The 21161-nt window shown below is 45.5% G+C and overlaps 1 protein-coding gene across 1 annotated transcript in view; it reads right to left on the reverse strand.

Annotated features, from left to right (window-relative positions):
- Positions 1 to 2929: 2929 nt before the first annotated feature.
- The window catches only part of PSMC6 (proteasome 26S subunit, ATPase 6), a 32324-nt gene continuing 14092 nt past the window's right edge, over positions 2930 to 21161 (reverse strand). Inside the window, exons 8-14 of the mRNA XM_068252296.1 lie at positions 12316 to 12377; positions 10988 to 11111; positions 9666 to 9727; positions 8688 to 8808; positions 8512 to 8592; positions 4208 to 4279; positions 2930 to 3538 (exon numbers count right to left, since the gene is read on the reverse strand). Of these exons, the coding sequence (XP_068108397.1) occupies positions 3420 to 3538; positions 4208 to 4279; positions 8512 to 8592; positions 8688 to 8808; positions 9666 to 9727; positions 10988 to 11111; positions 12316 to 12377 (641 nt within the window). The 3' untranslated portion in view covers positions 2930 to 3419. The remainder of the gene's footprint in view (positions 3539 to 4207; positions 4280 to 8511; positions 8593 to 8687; positions 8809 to 9665; positions 9728 to 10987; positions 11112 to 12315; positions 12378 to 21161) is intronic.

A 21161-nucleotide genomic window follows, 5' to 3' on the forward strand; every position in this document is an offset into this window, starting at 1 on the left:
CCAGACATGTCCACCAACACATGGCACTTGTAATCTTAGTGTTCAGGTATCTCCAGGATATTTATCCATCTTGTAATGGTGAACTTGATGTCCCTGTGATGGTGACGGGATTGTATTCATCACAGTAGCATTTAAATCTGTCTGTCCCAATTCCTTCCCCTGACTAAGTAAACTCTGCTTGACAAACGCATTAAGTGTTTCAGTTTCTCAAAGCTTTTGGTGTTTGTACCATCCAATACATTGTATAACCATTGCATACCTGATGGGCAGCATAGTGGCAATGTTCTTACTGCTCCTAAGCCCAGTGTGGCGTTTTGAATACAAAATGACTAGTGATTACTTGATTACTCTTTAACCTTGGAATTGGAACCTGAAGCGAGAAGTATTTGGAGGCTGTCCTATTTATTTCTTTTTAAACTATACCAATTTCCTGGCTGTCCTGATCTATTTGGCTGCAGTAGTGTCAGAATCACCCCAGAAACAAGCATGCAGCTAAACATGTTAGATCTGACAATGTGACAATGTCAGAAACCCCTGCTGTATGCTTGTTCAGGGTTTGTGGCTAAAAGTAGCAAACAGGTAGCCCTTAGCGCTACAGTTTTGCAAGGGTGATTTTTACCATAAAAAAAATAAAAAAAAATTTACCAGTAAAATAACTGTACCCTCGCGATTCAGAGCGATTGCCATAAGCGCTTTTATAAGCAATGTAGCGCGATCGCTGAAAAATCACGAGAAAATCCTGCAGGTAATACATTTTGCAATTGCCGTTAATCGCAAAACGCCTGCGACCAGCAGCAATTGCTGCAGTGAGATCACTGCCATAGGGTATCATTGCGCTAGCACTTCGGCGATTAGCAGGAATCACCTTATTGCCTAAGTGAGAACAAGCCCTAAGTACTGTGTGCAGCAGTTTTATAAGCACCCTTGTACCACTGACATAAGTTTGGGTCAGAGGTGAATTTCCCTAAAGTTGCATGCAGCGACTTGAGGACAACTTAATGCCAGCTGTTAAAGGACAACAGTTGGCAGGCATGTGGAGGCTGCCATATTTATTTCCCAATAAGCAATACCAGTTACCTAGCTGTCCTGCTGATCCTCTGCCTTTAATACTTTTAGCCATAGCCCCTGAACAAGCATGCTGCAGATCAGGCGTTTCTGACATTGTCAGATCTGACAAGATTATCTGCATGCTTGTTTCTGGCGTTATTCAGACACTAATGCTGCCAAAAAGATCAGCATCGTTGCCAGGCTACTGGTATTGTTTAAAAAGAACTGAATATGGCAGCCTCCATATTCTTCTTACTTCCAGTTGTCCTTTAAAAAAGGGACCTTGAGCAGTAAATGAAAATGAAATCGGTACTTACCTGGGAGTTCCTCGAGCCCACCGTAGGCCGTGAGGTCCCCCGGCATCCTCCTGGCTCCTCTCCCGGTCCCACTGGTGACTTCATTACCGGCGACACCCGGGCCGAGTGTTGGCCCAACACTTCCAGACTGGTGACACTCCCCGCCATCACGACAGTCCTGCACATGCGCGATTCAGAGTTCGAAAACCGCGCATGCGCAGGACTGTCACGCCGGCCGCCGTGATGCATCACTGGTAAGGAAGATTTGGCCCGACACCGGGTGTCACCGGTAATGAAGTTGCTAGCAGGACCGGGAGAGGAGCCAGGGGACCTCGCAGCCTATGGTGGATTGGAGGAAGCCCCAGGTAAGTATCGATTTCATTTTTATATACTGTGCAGGGTCCCTTTAACCTTTCCGGTGTTAAATTTCCACGCGATTTTTGTACCAAAAGAGGGGACCATTTTTTTTTTTTTTTTTTTTTTTTTTTTTTTTTAAAGTTTTACATTGTAAGCATTTTTGCGGACCACTTGCAAGATGCGGTTTTGTGAGCTGTCAACAAACATGCATACAATTAAAAAAAAAAAAAAAAAAATTCACATTTTATTAAAAAAAAAGTTTTACTTTGTTGCTATGGGCAGTAATGCTGACCATAGCATCTTTTTTACACTTAGAAGAAGTTTTTATACTGGATTCAATACAGATGTTTCTAATGAAGGCAACATAAAAAAAAAAAAAATTTGACACTGCATGCCTCCAACACCAGGGGGCGCACGCAGCCTCACAGGGGACATGCCGGGGGGTGTAACTATCGAGAGACAGGAAGTGATGGAGAAAGAAGAGGAGATCGCTGCCAGATTGCCGAGAATACACTAATAAGAGGATGGGAATACGCTCGCAGAGAAGCCGCGACGGCGCAGAGGAGTACTAGCAATTACTGGATGACCCCGACTCATCCTTACCATTCTTAAATTTAAAAAAAATATATCTTTAAAGAGTCTAAAGCGACAAAAATATGCTATTTTTACCTGCTAGTTTCCATAAGTAGTATGAGGAGACATGAAACTCTGCATTCCAACGGCAAGAAAAGGGGTTTATACCCCCTGAATCCCTGGGGGGAAAAAGGAGTGCAGTGCTTCCCAAAAGAGGCAGAGCTCAGCGCTGTAGCTCTGCCTCTACTGAAGTCAATCTACGCCTCTCCACGCCCCTCTCAATATTCCTTCACAGAGAGGGGCGGGGAGAGGCAGAGATCCGCACAGCGATTGACTTCATTAGAGGCAGAGCTACAGGGCCAAGCTCTGCCTCCCCGGGCAGCAAGATCCATGACTTTGAAAGTCATGGATGTTTGCCCCGAGATCTGGGGGTATAAACCCCTCGTTTTGCCGCTGGATTGCGGCGTTTAATGTCTCCTGATACTACTTATGGAAACTAGCAGGTGAAAATTTTTTTTGCAGCTTCAGTCTCTTTAAGGACGAATCAGGCTCGTCCATAACGCTAGGGAGGTTATATCGGCATGCCAGGCAGAATTATCTTATGGATTTATCTCTAGTGCCAAGACTGTTGAAGAAACTGATGGTAAAGGAAGTCACCCAGTTTAAACATGGTTTATTTACCTTGGAAAGAAGAAACAAAAGTTCAACTAATATAAAATACTCCTTAAGAAACAGCAACTTTCTTAAAATCTGCTAAGTGGTTTCCCAGCTCTCTGACTTGTTCACACAATAAATAATTTTTGCAATGCAAAAAGAAAAAACAAACTTTTCCATTTCATTTAATGTGGGAACCGCAATCAAAACGGTTTACTTTAATGCGGGAATCTGACCGTTTCTGTAGCAGACTTCTCCCCGAAAAAAATCAAACTACTATTTCTGACGATGTTTGACATACTCTTAGGGTGCGTAGACACACCCACATTTTGATTGGCCAATTTTACCACCTCCATGTACTAGGAGGGCCAACAGATTCTGAATACTGTGAACAGATTGGCCAATCAGAATTGGATGTGCGTACGCACCCTCAGACAAGCATACTCAGCCTCTTACATCAGACACATATCACCCATGCAGTCTTTGTCTACATTAGACAGGTTTGTAATCCAATTTAGACTCCAGTTTCTTAGAATCAGCAACTTTTCGAACGGCTTTCATGAAGTCTTCCTGGACGACAAAGTCATGGTCTGCCCGGATAGCAAACATTCCTGCAATACACAAAGAAACGTATGTAAAGAAGGACTGGACTCAGCATAGGAACTCTTTAAATACGCACATTCTTTAGTGAAAGGAGCATTTGCGCAAGGTGTAGGTTTAGAGAGCCCGAGCTGTGCTCAAAAAAAGAAAAAAAAAAAAAAAGTAGGCTCAGCCCCGTGGATCAGGTAGCTGCAAAAACCGCCGCTCCCATGGACCACTTTCACGACCTCCAGGTCACTACGCTGCACTGAGAGACTGTCTCTCTCTCATAGTATGCAGGGAGGTGGGGAGCGGTGGGGGCGTGGCTAGGGGGAGAGAGCTGCCCAATGGCAGCTCAGGGAACCCTGCAGGAACGCCCCTGGTGGGTGTTTTGAACAGGGACTTCCTCTCCCGTGTTTACCTCCTAGTTAGCTACAAATCTTGTCGCTAAACTAGGGGGTAGGCTATATAATGGCGGTGGGGGGAGGGGGGGGGGCAGAGAGCGTCAGTGGGGGGACACAGAGCCATGTCAGGCAGAGAACATGCCTCCCATCTGCCTCCCATTAGGCAGAGAACATGTGTTCCATCTGCTCCCCCGCAGGTTCTCTTTAAGGTGATGCTGTATTGAGAGGAATAATACCAAACGCCGTGAAACATCTGGAAGGGTGCACCGGGGCTTTCAGGATAAGTTACCCCCTTACCTGCTTCAGTGCAGACATTTCTCAGATCAGCCCCATTAAATCCATCTGAAAGCTTCACAATGGCTTCATAATCTTTAAGAAAAAAAATACATATTTTATTTCTGTGATCTTTCCAAATGTAACAGTAATTTATTGTATTTATATAGCACCAACATATTACGCAGCGCTGAACATTAGTTAAGGTTACAGACAATATTTAGGGGAGACATACAGCAAAATGACAATACCTGAATACAAGAAAGACCAGATCATGCAGCACAGTATGAGTACCAGGTAATGCTTAGTCAGTCACTGGATGCGAGCATGGAGATTAGGCAAGTTAGGTTCACTCAGATGCATAGCATGGGTGCACAGTAATGGAGGTGTGTTATTCGGTAGCACGCAAAAGGAGGCGGACCCTGCCCAAAGCCTTACAATCTAGAGGGAGAGGTAGAGACACGAGAGGTAGGGGACCAGAGTTCAGCTGTGGGTTTAGCGCACTTGTGAGGGGTAGTAGGCCAGAGTGAAAAGGTGAGTTTTGAGGGCCTTCTTGAAGATGTTGAAGGAGGGGGTTGCCCTAATAGGTGGAGGTAGGAAGTTCCATAGTGTTGGAGCGGCTCTTGAGAAGTCTTGGAGGCGTGCATGGGACTGGGTGATGAGGGGGACGGTCAGGTGAAGTTCATTGGAGGAGCGGAGTGAGCGGCTTGGTGTGTACCTCTGAGTAAGATCCGAAATGTAGGTTGGACAGGTTTTGTGGACAGATTTGTAGGTCAGACACAGTATCTTGAATCTGATTATGGACTGGATAGGAAGCCAGTGGAGGGATTCAAGGAGGGGAGCTGCCGTGGTGGAGCGATGGGAGGAGTGGATAATTCTGGCTGCCGCATTCATGATGGACTGCAGTGGGGCTATTCGGGTCATAGGGAGACCAGACAGAAGGGCATTGCAGTAGTCAAGGCGGGAAATTATGAGGGCATGGATGAGGAGTTTGGAGGTGGCTGATGTCAGGAAAGGGTGGATTTTGCAGATGTTGCAGAGGAGGAAGTTGCAGGACTTTGTGAGGTTTTGCATGTGTCGAAGGAGAGTGCAGAGTCCAGGGTGACACCCAGTCAGCGGGCTTGAGAGGTAGGGCGAATGGTAGTGTGGTTAACAGTAATCCTGCAGACTCGCCACACACTGACAACTGATGTGAGATAAACTGAAATGCAAGTGCAGGCTGGCCTGATGTCCTCTGGGTACTAGGCAATAGATGAGCAGCTCCAAGCTTATGGCCCAGTATGGATATTGTTACTGTAGGTTTTGCAGTACCATAGCCGGTTTATCAATTTGGTGAATATTTTCTCACATTATACAGCATTTGAACTTACCAATCATAAAAAAAAAATAAAAAAAAAAATAAAAAAAAAAATAAAGATTTTATGTATACATATCCACATTTTGTATTTATATATAATCTGCAGCACTTTACAGCGTACATAGTCATGTCACTGACTGTCCTCAGAGGAGCTGACAATCATATTCATGTCAGAATCATTGAAGGTCTTTTTTTAACACCCCCCCCCCCCCCCCCCCCCCCCGTTTATTTTAGACTGAATAAGCTCTTGAATGATTTTGGGACCTGGGATGAAGTTGAAGTTCCCTGAAGGAGCCCAATGCAAACACAAGAGGACAAGAACTCTGAGCTGTAGCAACACCTCAGCTGGCACACAAATACTAGAGCCCATCATACAGAACTCCCAACTCCTCCCTCTTACGGACACTTGTTTGGAAAGGTTAAAGGGCTGGGGCTTGATTTGGTGAGGTTCTCCTGAATCTCTGGGCAATGTGGGACATCAGGGATGATCAATGAGATGCTTACAATTCAGGAATTGATTAAAACTTATGTAGCTTGGAAATGTACCAAATGCATTGATTTCTACATTGGCTATCATTCATAAAAGCAGTGCGGTAAAAAAAAAAATCTGGTTGGGAAAATACTGCCTTCGGTATTTTAGACTTGTGTGCCAATTCATAAACATTTTCACAGCTGCGATAGAATTGCGGTGTTTTAACGAACAGAAATTGAGATACTTTAATAGTATTTCTTTAAGGTATTTAGGGGAAGCCTTGTTTGTTCCACTCTGGCTGCTGCTGCCTGGGGGAGATCTCACTGCTTCTGCTTGTGAGTCTCCATTAACCATTTAAGCTTCCTGGACGTAAAAGTTACGTCCAGGAGGCCATGTGCACTCCCGCGGCCAATCGCGCGCATGCACGCGCACTTCCGGCTGTGAATCATTAGCGCAGGAATCAATCGGGACATGGTACCCAATCACCGATTCCTCTCCCCTGCAGAAACATAAAAAAAAAAAAAAAAAAAAAAAAAAAAAAAAGACCGCTTCTCTTGGAAGCCTCGCTTTTTCTTCCTCTTACATCCCCCTACCTCCCTCTAAGCGTACATGTTACGCTTAAAGGGATACTGTAGGGGGGTCGGGGGAAAATGAGCTGAACTTACCCGGGGCTTCTAATGGTCCCCCGCAGACATCCTGTGTTGGCGCAGCCACTCACCGATACTCCGGCCCCGCCTCCAGTTCACTTCTGGAATTTCTGACTTTAAAGTCAGAAAACCACTGCCCCTGCACGCCCGTGTCCTCGCTCCCGCTGATGTCACCAGGAGTGTACTGCGCAGACACAGACGATACTGGGCCTGCGCTGTGCGCTCTTGATGACATCAGCGGGATCGAGGACACGGCAACGCAGGCGCAGTGGTTTACAGACTTTAAAGTCTGAAATTCCAGAAGTGAACCGGAGACGGAGCCGGAGCATCGGTGAGTGCCTGCGCCAACACAGGATATCTTTGGGGGACCGTTAGAAGCCCCGGGTAAGTTCAACTCATTTTCCCTCGACCCCCCTACAGTATCCCTTTAAGCCTCATACACACGGGCTACAACTGTCGCTGCAACCACGTGACGCGCGTGTTGCGGCGACAGGTCGCCCGTGTGTATGAGGCGCGCCATGAACCGTTGCTTGTCAGAGCTGTCGCCAGGCGATTGACTTAGCCAATCGCCGGCAACAGCTGTCGCCGCAACTTCGACGCAAATATCGCTAGTCCACCGTGTGTATGCGGACTAGCGACAGCAACTCCATACACAATGTATGGAGCTTCCGGCGGGGGTAGTAGGAACCTTTGGCGACAGCTTCCGCCGAATCTGTGTCCCTCTGTGCGCCGTGTGTATGGCTGTTGCACAGAGGGACCTGGCGACGAGCTGTCTTTTTTTTTTTTATGGCTCTTGCCACATTGTGGCGTGTGTGTGTAATAAGCCATTAGAGTTGCCATCTTGTGGCCAAAAAGTAAAACTACATCTAAATGTAAAAAAAAACAAAAAAAAAAAACACACATACATAAAAAAAAAAAAATACTATTTCCATCCCACCCTCCCAAAAATACCCACATAAAATGTTTAATAAAAATTTTTTTACCTAAGGGTTTAAACTTTTTAAATATCAATGTAAAGATGAAATATTTCAATTTTTTTTTTTAAATTATAAGCGTGTAAATAGTGATGGATGCAAAACGGGAACATTTTTTTTTTCAAATAAAATATTGTCGCCATACATTGTGATAGGGACATAATTTAAACGGTGTAATAACCGGGACAAATGGGCAAATACAATACGTGGGTTTTAATTATGGAGGCATGTATTATTTTAAAGCTATAATGGCCGAAAACTGAAAAATGAATTTTTTCAGTTTTATTATTCTTACTGTTAAAATGCATTTACAGTAAAGTGGCTCTTAGCAAAATGTAACCCCCCCCCCCCCCCCCCCAAAGAAATTAATTGTGATAAGTAGTGATAAAGTTATAGGCTAATGAATGAACATTGCTCGGATGCATAAAGTGAAAAGGACTGAATGTGAAGCGGTAAACTTTGCTCTTATCGCTCTATTACCTCTTCAAAGCGGGCAGTATTCTCCGTGCCATTACCGCCTGCTCTAATCTTTATGCATTGACATTTACTGAGGTAATTACTGCACAAGTGGGTAATTTACCGCACTGCTCAGGAATTTCAGCTTTTCATTTGGTAACAGCTTTGATGAATTGACATTTTGCTCAGTGCTCGGTGAAGTCAGCTGTTTTCTGCATTACTGCATGCGGTAATGCTTTATGAATGATAGTCAATGTATAAAAATTAGCACAGACCTATCAGCTCAGAATTCTTAGCATCTCACTGACCACCCCCAGTTATCACACTTTAAATGAGAGAGTAACTAAAAGCTGTGTTGTGTGCAGCAGTATTCACAAAACAAAGCAACAATTTATCAACAGGTGGTAGAAACATGCCCTTACCTATTTCTCCGTGTTTAGTGATGGGGCCGGCGTGGATCTTCAGAATGTCTAACCGCGCTTGTTCATTGGGAAGCTCAATATCTGCAAATGAATGGTGACTGCACTTAAAAAACGACAACAAAATGAAAAAACACAAATAGGAAGAAAAATAAACACACTGAAAAGTTGTGACCTACGGATTTTACGGTCGAGTCTTCCTGGGCGCAGTAAAGCCGGGTCCAGGGTGTCTGGTCTGTTGGTGGCCATTATCATTTTTACTCTGTGCAGGGTGTCAAATCCATCCATCTGATTCAACAACTACAAAACACAAAGGGGACACTGCTAAACAGGCCCTGTAGTGACATAGTAGCAATGCAGTAAACTATTCAAAATACTCCATTTGTTAAAGCGGAATATAACCCAGCATTTCAACTTTGCTCTAAAACATTAATTTACAGCATATTATATGCAACCAGCATTTTTTTTACTAGACCAGCATTGGAAGGGTTACACACAGCTTTAAAGTTCCATGGAGAGAAATGCTGCCGCAGCCGAAGTTTACATACATTTAAGTATACACAATGTAACAAGTGAGGAATGTGACTCGCTCTGTGTCCAGGAGCTCCTGCACAGCCAGAGTGTGTCACATTCCTCACTTGTTACATTGTGTTTACTTAAATGTATCTAAACTTCGGCTGCGGCAGCATTTCTCTCCATGGAACTTCAAAGCTCTGTGTGAAACCCTTCCAATGCTGGTCTAGTAAAAAAAAAAAAAAAAAAAAGAAAAAAAAAAATGCTGGTTGCATATAATATGCTGTGAATAATGTTTTAGAGCAAAGTTAAAATGCAGGGTTATATTCCGCTTTAAGTTTCTTGGTTTCAGCATCAGAAACACTTGCTATATCTATATATTGCTGTATATTGGTATGTAGCCCCACCCTCCCTGTGATGCTTAGCTTAGGCTGTTTATTATGTGGAATTCTCCCAGAGCATTCTGGAATATCAGGTATATATTTTCTACTGGCTTTAGAGCTATCGGTAAACAAACATTCTGCAGAGATCACCTAACAACCAGTAGGAACTCTCTATATTAGACATGTTTCACAATACACTGCATTGGTTACTCTGATTTCATCATCTAGTTCGCCAAGTCTTCAGCAGATTTCGGTTCGTACCTCCATTAGAGTTCTCTGAATTTCTCGGTCAGCGGATGTGCCTTCAGAAAACCGTCGACCACCTTAAAATAAATAAAATGAACAGGCCCAGGTTATGAAAAGTAGAGCTGCATTCTTGTCAACAATACAAGACTCAGAATGAAAAGGACACCTGTTCAAGCTTTCCAGATTTCACCCAGGTGCAGAATTTTAAATAGGATGATTGGTACACAAATGAAATGTTCCTCAAACAATAGGATTCATGACCGTCTGAGCCAAACATCTTAAAAAGTGTACCCGAGGTGACATGTGACACGATGAGATAAACGTGTATGTATCCGGTGGCGCACCCGACCTGGCCAGGCCGGCTTCCAGGTCGGGCTCTGCCGCACTCCAACGTGCGTCTCACTGACGTAATCAGACGTCCTCCGGGCTGTACTGTGCAGTACAGCCCGGAGGACGTCCAATGACGTCAGCGCGACGGCGTGAGACGCATGTTGGAGCGCAGAAGAGCCCGACCTGGAAGCCGGCCTGGCGAGGTCGGGTGCGCCACCGGAGAAGACGGGGGCCTGCGGAGCGGCGCCAAGAGCACATCCTGCTTGACACGGGCTGGAGGAAGCCCCAGGTAAGTGGATTTGTATTTTAATTTTTTTTAAATTACACCCTGAACCTTCCCTTTAAAGAGTGGTCATCAAGCGCCCAGGAGCACCACCATCAGCTCCAATAAGTGGTAGAACGGGTGTGCCAAGGTCTTCACCCCGGTACCTGGGGGTCACAGCAATAGATCCACTCCAAAGACCGGCACCACGCAGTGTATTAACTCTTTAGAATTTTATTGATGCAGACACATCAACAGACCGCTGTTTCGGCCTCCTTAGGCCTTTGTCAAGTTGCATAGTGATCATACAATACACATATTTATCATAAAGTCACGCCCCTCTGGGGGCCCAGTGACCAATCAAAAGAGCCAAATCACAGAGGACCTGATGGGAGACTATTACACATTGTATACACCACTGGAATCAAAGTATTTTGAATGTAAACTCACCAATCAGTAAATAAAGAGAGGCCCCTGCTATCTGCAATAGGTAGTGCGACGAGGCTAGCCGGGTGATGTCAGAGTCACGTGAAACAAGTCACATGACTCGCTCAGCTGACAATCGTCAGCCAATCCTAATGCACCCAAAACGTCGCACCACCGAGCCCTAGCCGGCGGTAGGCGGTGCTGAAGCGGCTTAAAGGATCCACCCACTTAACCATAGTAACATGTAAAAACTAACACGTGTTTATTAAGCCTATTACGGATCGGAAAGATATAAACCTACAACATTCTCATCACTTACCTATGGCATCGATTTCATCCATAAAGATGATACACGGCTGATGGTCTCTGGCATAGTTGAACATTTCTCTAATTAGTCGGGCACTTTCACCAATGTATTTGTCTACAATAGAACTGGATACAACCTGAGAGGATAAAGGAAGCAGCATAAGGTGCAGAAGCAAAACAAGTCATGTAGATAACGAGAGTCAATCACCGATGTAAAAAGGGTAAGCAATTGCCTCCATATTAAACTGCATCACATACACGGACCAGATCCTTCTTATCAATCGAGCCGCTGATGGCTTGATTGATCATTTCCGACATGTCCAATCACTCGGGGGAGATCGATTCCCGGCTCGATCCCTGCGGGCGGACAATAGGAAAAAACGAAGCGCTGATAAGGAAGTGCCCGCGAGGACGAGCAGGAATAGATCCGCGTGCACAAGCGGTGACGCGCTGGCTCGATTCCGGCGCATAAACGTGACGTGTATGCCCAGCATTGTACAAAGGAACCTTGCTTGTAGCTTTGAATGGTCAGCAAGTTGATGACTATTTCCAGTTGGCACAAATTTTATGCAGCACGAAATTGGACCAAACGAATGCAGAAGTTAACTACTGAATACATTTGCATACAATTAACAAATTTGCACCAACTCGAAATATAATCCATTCCAATCAATTGAAGGTGTGTCCAAGCTTAACAGTGAATTAGCCATCGAAAGAGCGAATAACTCACCTGTTCCCCCCGATATAGTCATTAATCTTAAACCGCACCCCCATTGAAAAAATTCAACAGCGGTTTTTGCCTGAAGCCTGCTGAGAAGTCTGGAAGCTCTGAGGCCACCCCCACTTGTGTTGCCGTAGCCACGCCTGATAGGCAGTAGGCTGGCAAGGCAGGTGGGTATGGAGCTCTGAGGCCACACCCGGCCTCAGAGCTCCAAACTTCTGAACTGGCTTCAGGTGGCAAGGGACGGGATTTAAGATTAATGACAGACATTGACAATCCACTGTTCTCCCCAGAATTTTTTTTCCAGCCGGGCGGCATGAAAAGGTAGCTGGGTGGGGCGAGATGAGAGAGTGCAGGGCTGTTGCTTCTATGTGCAACTCTGCTTACAGCATAAAAAGAGGTGAGCCAATGACAGCCGGGTGGTCACCAAAACAAGCCGGGTGGAGCACCCGCCTAAAGCCTGGTGAGAACACTGCAATCTCCTGTTATAGGACAATTAAGACTTCATTAAAAACAATAAGTACAAAAAAAAAAAACACAATTACTAGAAGTACTCTTTAGCATTTACCATCTGTAATTATAACCATTTTACAAAACATTTTCATTTAACAGAGGTTTACCTTTAAGAAATTGCAATCCAGTTGGCTGGCCACAGCTCTTGCTAAGAGTGTTTTCCCAGTTCCTGGAGGAACAACAAACATGTCACAATCAGTCTTTACAGCAATCCGTAAAAGCTAAAATATAAAAAAAACAAAACTAACTCATTAACCACTTGAGGACCACAGTCTTTCTACCCCTTAAGGACCGGCCACTTTTTTTCCATTCAGACCACTGCAGCTTTCACGGTTTATTGCTCGCTCATACAACCTACCACCTAAATGAATTTTGGCTCCTTTTCTTGTCACTAATAAAGCTTTCTTTTGGTGCTATTTGATTGCTCCTGCGATTTTTACTTTTTATTATATTCATCAAAAAAGACATGAATTTTGGCAAAAAAATGATTTTTTTAACTTTCTGTGCTGACAATTTTCAAATAAAGTAAAATTTCTGTATACATGCAGCGCGAAAAATGTGGACAAACATGTTTTTGATAAAAAAAAAACCATTCAGTGTATATTTATTGGTTTGGGTAAAAGTTATAGCGTTTACAAACTATGGTGCAAAAAGTGAATTTTGCCATTTTCAAGCATCTATGACTTTTCTGACCCCTTGTCATGTTTCATGAGGGGCTAGAATTCCAGGATAGTATAAATACCCCCCAAATGACCCCATTTTGGAAAGAAGACATCCCAAAGTATTCACTGAGAGGCATAGTGAGTTCATAGAAGATATTATTTTTTGTCACAAGTAAGCGGAAAATGACACTTTGTGACAAAAAAAAAGAAAAAAAAAAAAGAATCCATTTCTTCTAACTTGCGACAAAAAAAAATGAAATCTGCCACGGACTCACCATGCCCCTCTCTGAATACCTTGAAGTGTCTACTTTCCAAAATGGGGTCATTTGTGGGGTGTGTTTACTGTCCTCGCATTTTGGGGGGTGCTAATTTGTAAGCACCCCTGTAAAGCCTAAAGGTGCTCATTGGACTTTGGGCCTCTTAGCGCAGTTAGGCTGCAAAAAAGTGCCACACATGTGGTATTGCCGTACTCAAGAGAAGTAGTAGAATGTGTTTTGGGGTGTATTTTTACACATACCCATGCTGGGTGGGAGAAATATCTCTGTAAATGACAATTTTTTCATTTGTTTTACACACAATTGTCCATTTTATTTTTTGTCAAAAGTTAGCGGAAAATTGATTTTTATTGTTTTTTTCACAAGTGTCATTTTCCACTAACTTGTGACAAAAAATAAAATCTTCTATAAACTCACCATACTACTAATGGAATACCTTGGGGTGTCTTCTTTCTAAAATGGGGTCATTTGTGGGGTTCCTATACTGCCCTGGCATTTTAGGGGCCCTAAACCGTGAGGAGTAGTCTGGAAATCAAATTCCGCAAAATGACCTGTGAAATCCTAAAGGTACTCATTGGACTTTGGGCCCTTTAGCGCAGTTAGGGTGCAAAAAAGTGCCACACATGTGGTATCGCCGTACTCGGGAGAAGTAGTACAATGTGTTTTGGGGTGTATTTTTACACATACCCATGCTGGGTGGGAGAAATAACTCTGTAAATGGACAATTGTGTGTAAAAAAAATCAAAAGATTGTCATTTACAGAGGTATTTCTCCCACCCAGCATGGGTATGTGTAAAAATACACCCCAAAACACATTGTACTACTTCTCCCGAGTATGGCAATACCACATGTGTGGCACTTTTTTGCACCCTAACTGCGCTAAAGGGCCCAAAGTCCAATGAGTACCTTTAGGATTTCACAGGTCATTTTGCGGAATTTGATTTCCAGACTACTCCTCACGGTTTAGGGCCCCTAAAATGCCAGTTCAGTATAGGAACCCCACAAATGACCCCATTTTAGAAAGAAGACACCCCAAGGTATTCCGTTAGGAGTATGGTGAGTTCATAGAAGATTTTATTTTTTGTCAAAAGTTAGTGGAAAATGACACTTTGTGAAAAAAACAATAAAAATCAATTTTCCGCTAACTTTTGACAAAAAATAAAATCTTCTATGAACTCACCATACTCCTAACGGAATACCTTTGGGTGTCTTCTTTCTAGAATGGGGTCATTTGTGGGGTTACTATACTGCCCTGGCATTTTAGGGGCCCTAAACCGTGAGGAGTAGTCTTGAAACCAAATGTCGCAAAATGACCTGTGAAATCCTAAAGGTACTCATTGGACTTTGGGCCCCTTAGCGTACTTAGGGTGTAAAAAAGTGCCACACGTGGTACCGCCGTACTCAGGAGAAGTAGTATAATGTGTTTTGGGGTGTATTTTTACACATACCCATGCTAAGTGGGAGAAATATCTCTGTAAATGACAATTGTTTGATTTGTTTTACACACAATTGACCATTTACATAGAAATTTCTCCCACCCAGCATGGGTATGTGTAAAAATACACCCCAAAACACATTATACTACTTTTCCTGAGTACGGCGGTACCACATGTGTGACACTTTTTTGCAGCCTAGGTGCGCTAAGGGGCCCAACGTCCTATTCACGGGTCATTTTGAGGCATTTGTTTTCTAGACTACTCCTCGCGGTTTAGGGCCCCTAAAATGCCAGGGCAGTATAGGAACCCCACAAGTGACCCCATTTTAGAAAGAAGACACCCCAAGGTATTCCGTTAGGTGTATGGCGAGTTCATAGAAGATTTTATTTTTTGTCACAAGTTAGTGAAAAATGACACTGTGAAAAAAAACCAATAAAAATCAATTTCCGCTAACTTTTGACAAAAAATAAAATCTTCTATGAACTCGTCATACACCTAACAGAATACCTTGGGGTGTCTTTTTTTCTAAAATGGTGTCACTTGTGGGGTTCCTATACCGCCCTGGCATTTTACGGGCCCAAAACCGTGAGTAGTCTGGAAACCAAATGTCTCAAAATGACTGTTCAGGGGTATAAGCATCTGCAAATTTTGATGACAGGTGGTCTATGAGGGGGCGAATTTTGTGGAACCGGTCAGAAGCAGGGTGGCCTTTTAGATGACAGGTTGTATTGGGCCTGATCTGATGGATAGGAGTGCTAGGGGGGTGACAGGAGGTGATTGATGGGTGTCTCAGGGGGTGGTTAGAGGGGAAAATAGATGCAATCAATGCACTGGGGAGGTGATCGGAAGGGGGTCTGAGGGGGATCTGAGGGTTTGGCCGAGTGATCAGGAGCCCACACGGGGCAAATTAGGGCCTGATCTGATGGGTAGGTGTGCTAGGGGGTGACAGGAGGTGATTGATGGGTGTCTCAAGGTGTGATTAGAGGGGGGAATAGATGCAAGCAATGCACTGGCGAGGTGATCAGGGCTGGGGTCTGAGGGCATTCTGAGGGTGTGGGCGGGTGATTGAGTGCCCTAGGGGCAGATAGGGGTCTAATCTGATAGGTAGCAGTGACAGGGGGTGATTGATGGGTAATTAGTGGGTGTTTAGGGTAGAGAACAGATGTGAACACTGCACTTGGGAGGTGATCGGACGTCGGATCTGCGGGCGATCTATTGGTGTGGGTGGGTGATCAGATTGCCCGCAAGGGGCAGGTTAGGGGCTGATTGATGGGTGGCAGTGACAGCGGGTGATTGATGGGTGGCAGTGACAGGGGGTGATTGATGGGTGATTGACAGGTGATTGACAGGTGATCAGTGGGTTATTACAGGGAAGGACAGATGTAAATAATGCCCTGGCAAATTGATAAGGGGGGGTCTGAGGGCAATCTGAGCGTGTAGGCGGGTGATTGGGTGCCCGCAAGGGGCAGATTAGGGTCTGATCTGATGGGTAACAGTGACAGGTGGTGATAGGGGGTGATTGATGGGTAATTAGTGGGTGTTTAGAGGAGAGAATAGATGGAAACACTGCGCTTGGGTGGTGATCTGATGTCGGATCTGCGGGCGATCTATTGGTGTGGGTGGGTGATCAGTTTGCCCGCAAGGGGCAGGTTAGGGGCTGATTGATGGGTGGCAGTGACAGGGGTGATTGATGGGTGGCAGTGACAGGGGGTGATTGACAGGTGATTGACAGGTGATCAGTGGGTTATTACAGGGAAGGACAGATGTAAATAATGCCCTGGCAAATTGATAAGGGGGGGTCTGAGGGCAATCTGAGCGTGTAGGCGGGTGATTGGGTGCCCGCAAGGGGCAGATTAGGGTCTGATCTGATGGGTAACAGTGACAGGTGGTGATAGGGGGTGATTGATGGGTAATTAGTGGGTGTTTAGAGGAGAGAATAGATGGAAACACTGCGCTTGGGTGGTGATCTGATGTCGGATCTGCGGGCGATCTATTGGTGTGGGTGGGTGATCAGTTTGCCTGCAAGGGCGGGTTAGGGGCTGATTGTTGGGTGGTAGTGACAGGGGGTGATTGATGGGTGATAGGTGATTGGCAGGTGATTGACAGGTGATCAGTGGGTTATTACAGGGAAGGACAGATGTAATTAATGCACTGGTGAATTGATAAGGTGGGGGGGGGGGGGGGTCTGAGGGCAATCTGAGCGTGTGGGCGGGTGATTGGGTGCCCGCAAGGGGCAGCTTAGGGTCTGATCTGATAGGTAACAGTGACAGGTGGTGATAGGGGGTGATTGATGGGTGATTGATGGGTAATTAGTGGGTGTTTAGAGAAGATAACAGATGTAAACAATACATTTGGGAGGTAATCTGACGGCGGGTTTGCGGGCGATCTATTGGTGTGGGTGGGTGATCAGTTTGCCTGCAAGGGCGGGTTAGGGGCTGATTGTTGGGTGGTAGTGACAGGGGGTGATTGATGGGTGATAGGTGATTGGCAGGTGATTGACAGGTGATCAGTGGGTTATTACAGGGAAGAACAGATGTAATTAATGCACTGGCGAATTGATAAGGGGGGGTCAGAGGGCAATCTGAGCGTGTTGGCGGGTGATTGGGTGCCCGCAAGGGGCAGATTAGGGTCTGATCTGATAGGTAAAAGTGACAGGTGGTGATAGGGGGTGATTGATGGGTGATTGATGGGTAATTAGTGGGTGTTTAGAGGAGAGAATAGATGTAAACAATGGATTTGGGAGGTGATCTGATGTCGGATCTGCGGGCGATCTAATGGTGTGGGTGGGTGATCAGATTGCCCGCAAGGGGCAGGTTAGGGGCTGATTGTTGGGTGGCAGTGACAGGGGGTGATTGATAGGTGATTGATGGGTGATTGACGGGTGATTGACGGGTGATTGACGGGTGATTGACAGGTTATCAGGGAAGATAGATGCATACAGTACACAGGGGGGGGGGGGGTCTGGGGGGGGGGGTCTGGGGAGAATCTGAGGGGTGGGGGGGTGATCAGGAGGGGGCAGGGATAAAAAAAAAAATAGCGTTGACAGATAGTGACAGGGAGTGATTGATGGGTTATTAGGGGGGGTGATTGGGTGCAAACAGGGGTCTGGGGGGTGGGCAGGGGGGGGTCTGAGGGGTGCTGTGGGCGATCAGTGGGCGGGGGGGGGCAGATCAGTGTGTTTGGGTGCAGACTAGGGTGGCTGCAGCCTGCCCTGGTGGTCCCTCGGACACTGGGATCACCAGGGCAGGAGGCAGCCTGTATAATACACTTTGTATACATTACAAAGTGTATTATACACTTTGTAGCGGCGATCGCGGGGTTAACATCCCGCCGGCGCTTCCGTATGGCCGGCGGGATGTTACGGCGGGTGGGCGGAGCCAGTTGCCGGGGGAAGCGCGCGTCATCAATGACGCGATCGCTCCCCCGGCATGCCTAAAGGACGCGCCGCCTGAAGGCGTATTGCGGTCCTTTAGGCGTCCACTTTGCCGCCGCCCATGGGCTGTGGGCGGTCGGCAAGTGGTTAAAGGAATACTGTAGGGGGGGGGGGGGGCTTCGGAGTAAAATGAGTTGAACTTACCCGGGGCTTCTCATGGTCCCCCGCAGCCACTCACCGATGCTCCAGCCCCGCCTCCGGTTCATTTCTGGAATTTCAGACTTTAAAGTCTGAAAACCACTGCGCCTGCATTGCCACCCATATCCTCGCTCCCACTGATGTCACCTGGAGCATACTGCACCTGCATTGCCGTGTCCTCTTTCTCGCTGATGTCACCAGGAGCGTACTAAGCAGGCCCAGTATGGTCTGTGCCTGAGCCGTGCGCTCCTGGTGACATCTGTGGGAGCGAGGACACGACAACACAGGCGCAGTGGTTTTCAGACTTTAAAGTCTGAAATTCCAGAAGTGAACCGGAGGCAGGGCCGGAGCATCGGTGAGTGGCTGCGCAGGCACAGGATTTCTGCGGGGGACCATTAGAAGCCCCGGGTAAGTTCAACTCATTTTTCCCCCGACCCCCCCTACAGTATTCCAGTGACTTTATCAGAAGTCTACAGAGGGGGACAGACCTGTAAGTCTGCCTATTATTTGCTGCTCATCTTGAGAAACGGACAATAAGCAGGCTTGCATGCAAATTGCACACAGCTTGTCAGTTGAGCCAATCAAAAATGATTGGTCCAATTCAAATCTGCATATAATTTGCATTAAACTTACAAGAAATCCAGAATTATTAGCATCTCATTAACCATCTCTTTTCCTTACACAATAACTGGAAAACATTCAGCAGAACATTGCCATTCTGAACAATGGACCCAGACAAATTACTTTGGGCTGGTTCACTTGTGCTGTGAACGCAACATTTTTCCTGGCCATAAGCATCATTTAAAGAGACACTGAAGCGAAAAAAAAAAAAAATGATATAGTGAATTGGTTGTGTACTATGAATAATTACTAGAAGATTAGCAGCAAAGAAAAATATTCTCATACTTTTATTTTCAGGTATATAGTGTGTTTTTTCTAACATTGCATCATTCTATAATATGTGCAGATTACACAACACTCAGCATTCAAAATGATTCTTTCAGAGCAGTCTGTGAAGTAATGACCTCTCCTCTAGCAGAGGAAAAGTAAATAGTCCAGGAACAGTTGAGATAATAAAAGTCAGATAACAGCCCTCTCCACGACTAACTTAGTCGGAGAGCTTAATGGCTTGTTTGTATAGAGATAACAACTGGAGTTTCTCAACTCTTTCTGTACTGGAAACAATTACACTGATGTATCTGATCTTAATGTTTTATTTCTTAGCTGTGCTACACATACAAATCATCTTTTTTTTTTTCACTTCAGTGTCTCTTTAAAAGGGGATCTACGGCCATTTCACTCAAATAAATGGAAGTTTTTTTAAATGACTGACAGCAATTGGCGCCTTTCATGTACATTTTGCAGTAGATCCGTCTCATCCACTGTTGGCTGCGTTTGTGGTTCTGTGTCCCTGAGGAGCTCAAAAACAGGGCTGCAGAGTGTGTACAAAAATCAGACTCAAACTTCTTACTTTATGAAACCACCGACTCTGAATTCAGTTACCCAAAATCGCTCAGACTCCACAGACCTTGCAGGGCTATGGCTGCATTTGTGTTTCTGTGTCTCCCACCGCAGAGCTCAAAACCAGGGCTATGAAATGGGTACAAAAATCACTGACTCAAACATTGCTCCGACTCCTCAACTCTGACTCTGCAAAATGCATTTCTCTGCGGTAGCAGAGAAGCATTTACCGTCAGGCTACATGAGCCACCGCTAACCCTCATTGGCTATCATTCATAGAAGTGCTGTCGGTAAATGAAATCCGTGCGGGGAAACACCGCGGTCGGTATTTCAGCCTTCTGGGTGGTTATTCATAAAAATGTTGCCTGTTGCGGTAGGAGTGCGGCTGTAGGATGTCGGTTGGCATGCGGAAACAGGAGAAGCTGGCCGAGTCCCTCCGTGCGGTGTTCTCTCTGCTGCTGTTCGGGAGGTCTGTCCCATTCACTTACATGTACTCCGCATGCCTATCGCTACATCCAGGGGAGCGGTAATCCTCGCATACCGCCTGCATTAGTTTTCATGAATTTACATTTTGTTACATTTACACATGGAATCACCGCATAATGCGGTAATTTATCGCTCTGCTCGGGAAAGTCTGCTTTGCATGCGGAAACAGCCTTTATGAATACACATTTTGCTTGGTGGTCGGCAAAGTCGGCTGTTTTTAAAGTCGGCATGCGGGAACGCTTTATGAATGATAGCCATTGTGTTTTTAAAGAAGTGAGATGTAGGCGTTGCCCCTTCCGACCAAATAATCCCTTCACCGCAACAAAATGATGTCTGAGCCCTTCTAGGTGTCTAATTTTAGTATCTTTAGTATAAAAGGCAAACATGTAATATTCTACAATAGGTTGGGTATAAGCCAATTATTCCAGCATTAAAAAAAAAAATTCAGGTTTATGCCCAATAATATGGCTACGCCAACACTATGGAACTTGCTACTTCGACCCATTAGGGCAGCCCCCTCCAACATCTTCAAGAAGGCCCTCAAAACTCACTCTGGCCTACCTGTCCCTCACTGGTTCCCTAAACCCGCAGCTGAACGTTCGCAAACTTGCACATGCTCAATACAAGTTCACAGCCACATCCGCGAGCTCACACATGCTCAATACAAGTTCACAGCCACCTCCGCAAGCTCGCACACGCTAAGCACAAGTTCACAGCCACCTCCGCAAGCTCGCACACGCTAAGCACAAGTTCACAGCCACGTCCGCGAGCTCACACATGCCAAGTACAAGTTCTCTGTCACGGGTACAACGACGTCTAAGCTGCTGCAGACTGAGGGGATTCCAGAAGTATGGATGAGAGGAATCGTGAAGCATGGAGAGCCAGAGCTGGAGCAAACCGAACAGTTAATCAAAAGGGTGCAGCACCGTACTGTTACATATGAACATGAATTATCAGTTCAGCATTGCTTCAACACGATAAATCGCTCTCTATACCAATAACCGCACCACATCTCTGACCATGCTCAGCCTATGAGAGGTGAATACTACAGAGGACATCACA

This window comes from Hyperolius riggenbachi, chromosome 9 (genome assembly GCF_040937935.1).
Source record: "Hyperolius riggenbachi isolate aHypRig1 chromosome 9, aHypRig1.pri, whole genome shotgun sequence".
NCBI lineage: Eukaryota > Metazoa > Chordata > Amphibia > Anura > Hyperoliidae > Hyperolius > Hyperolius riggenbachi.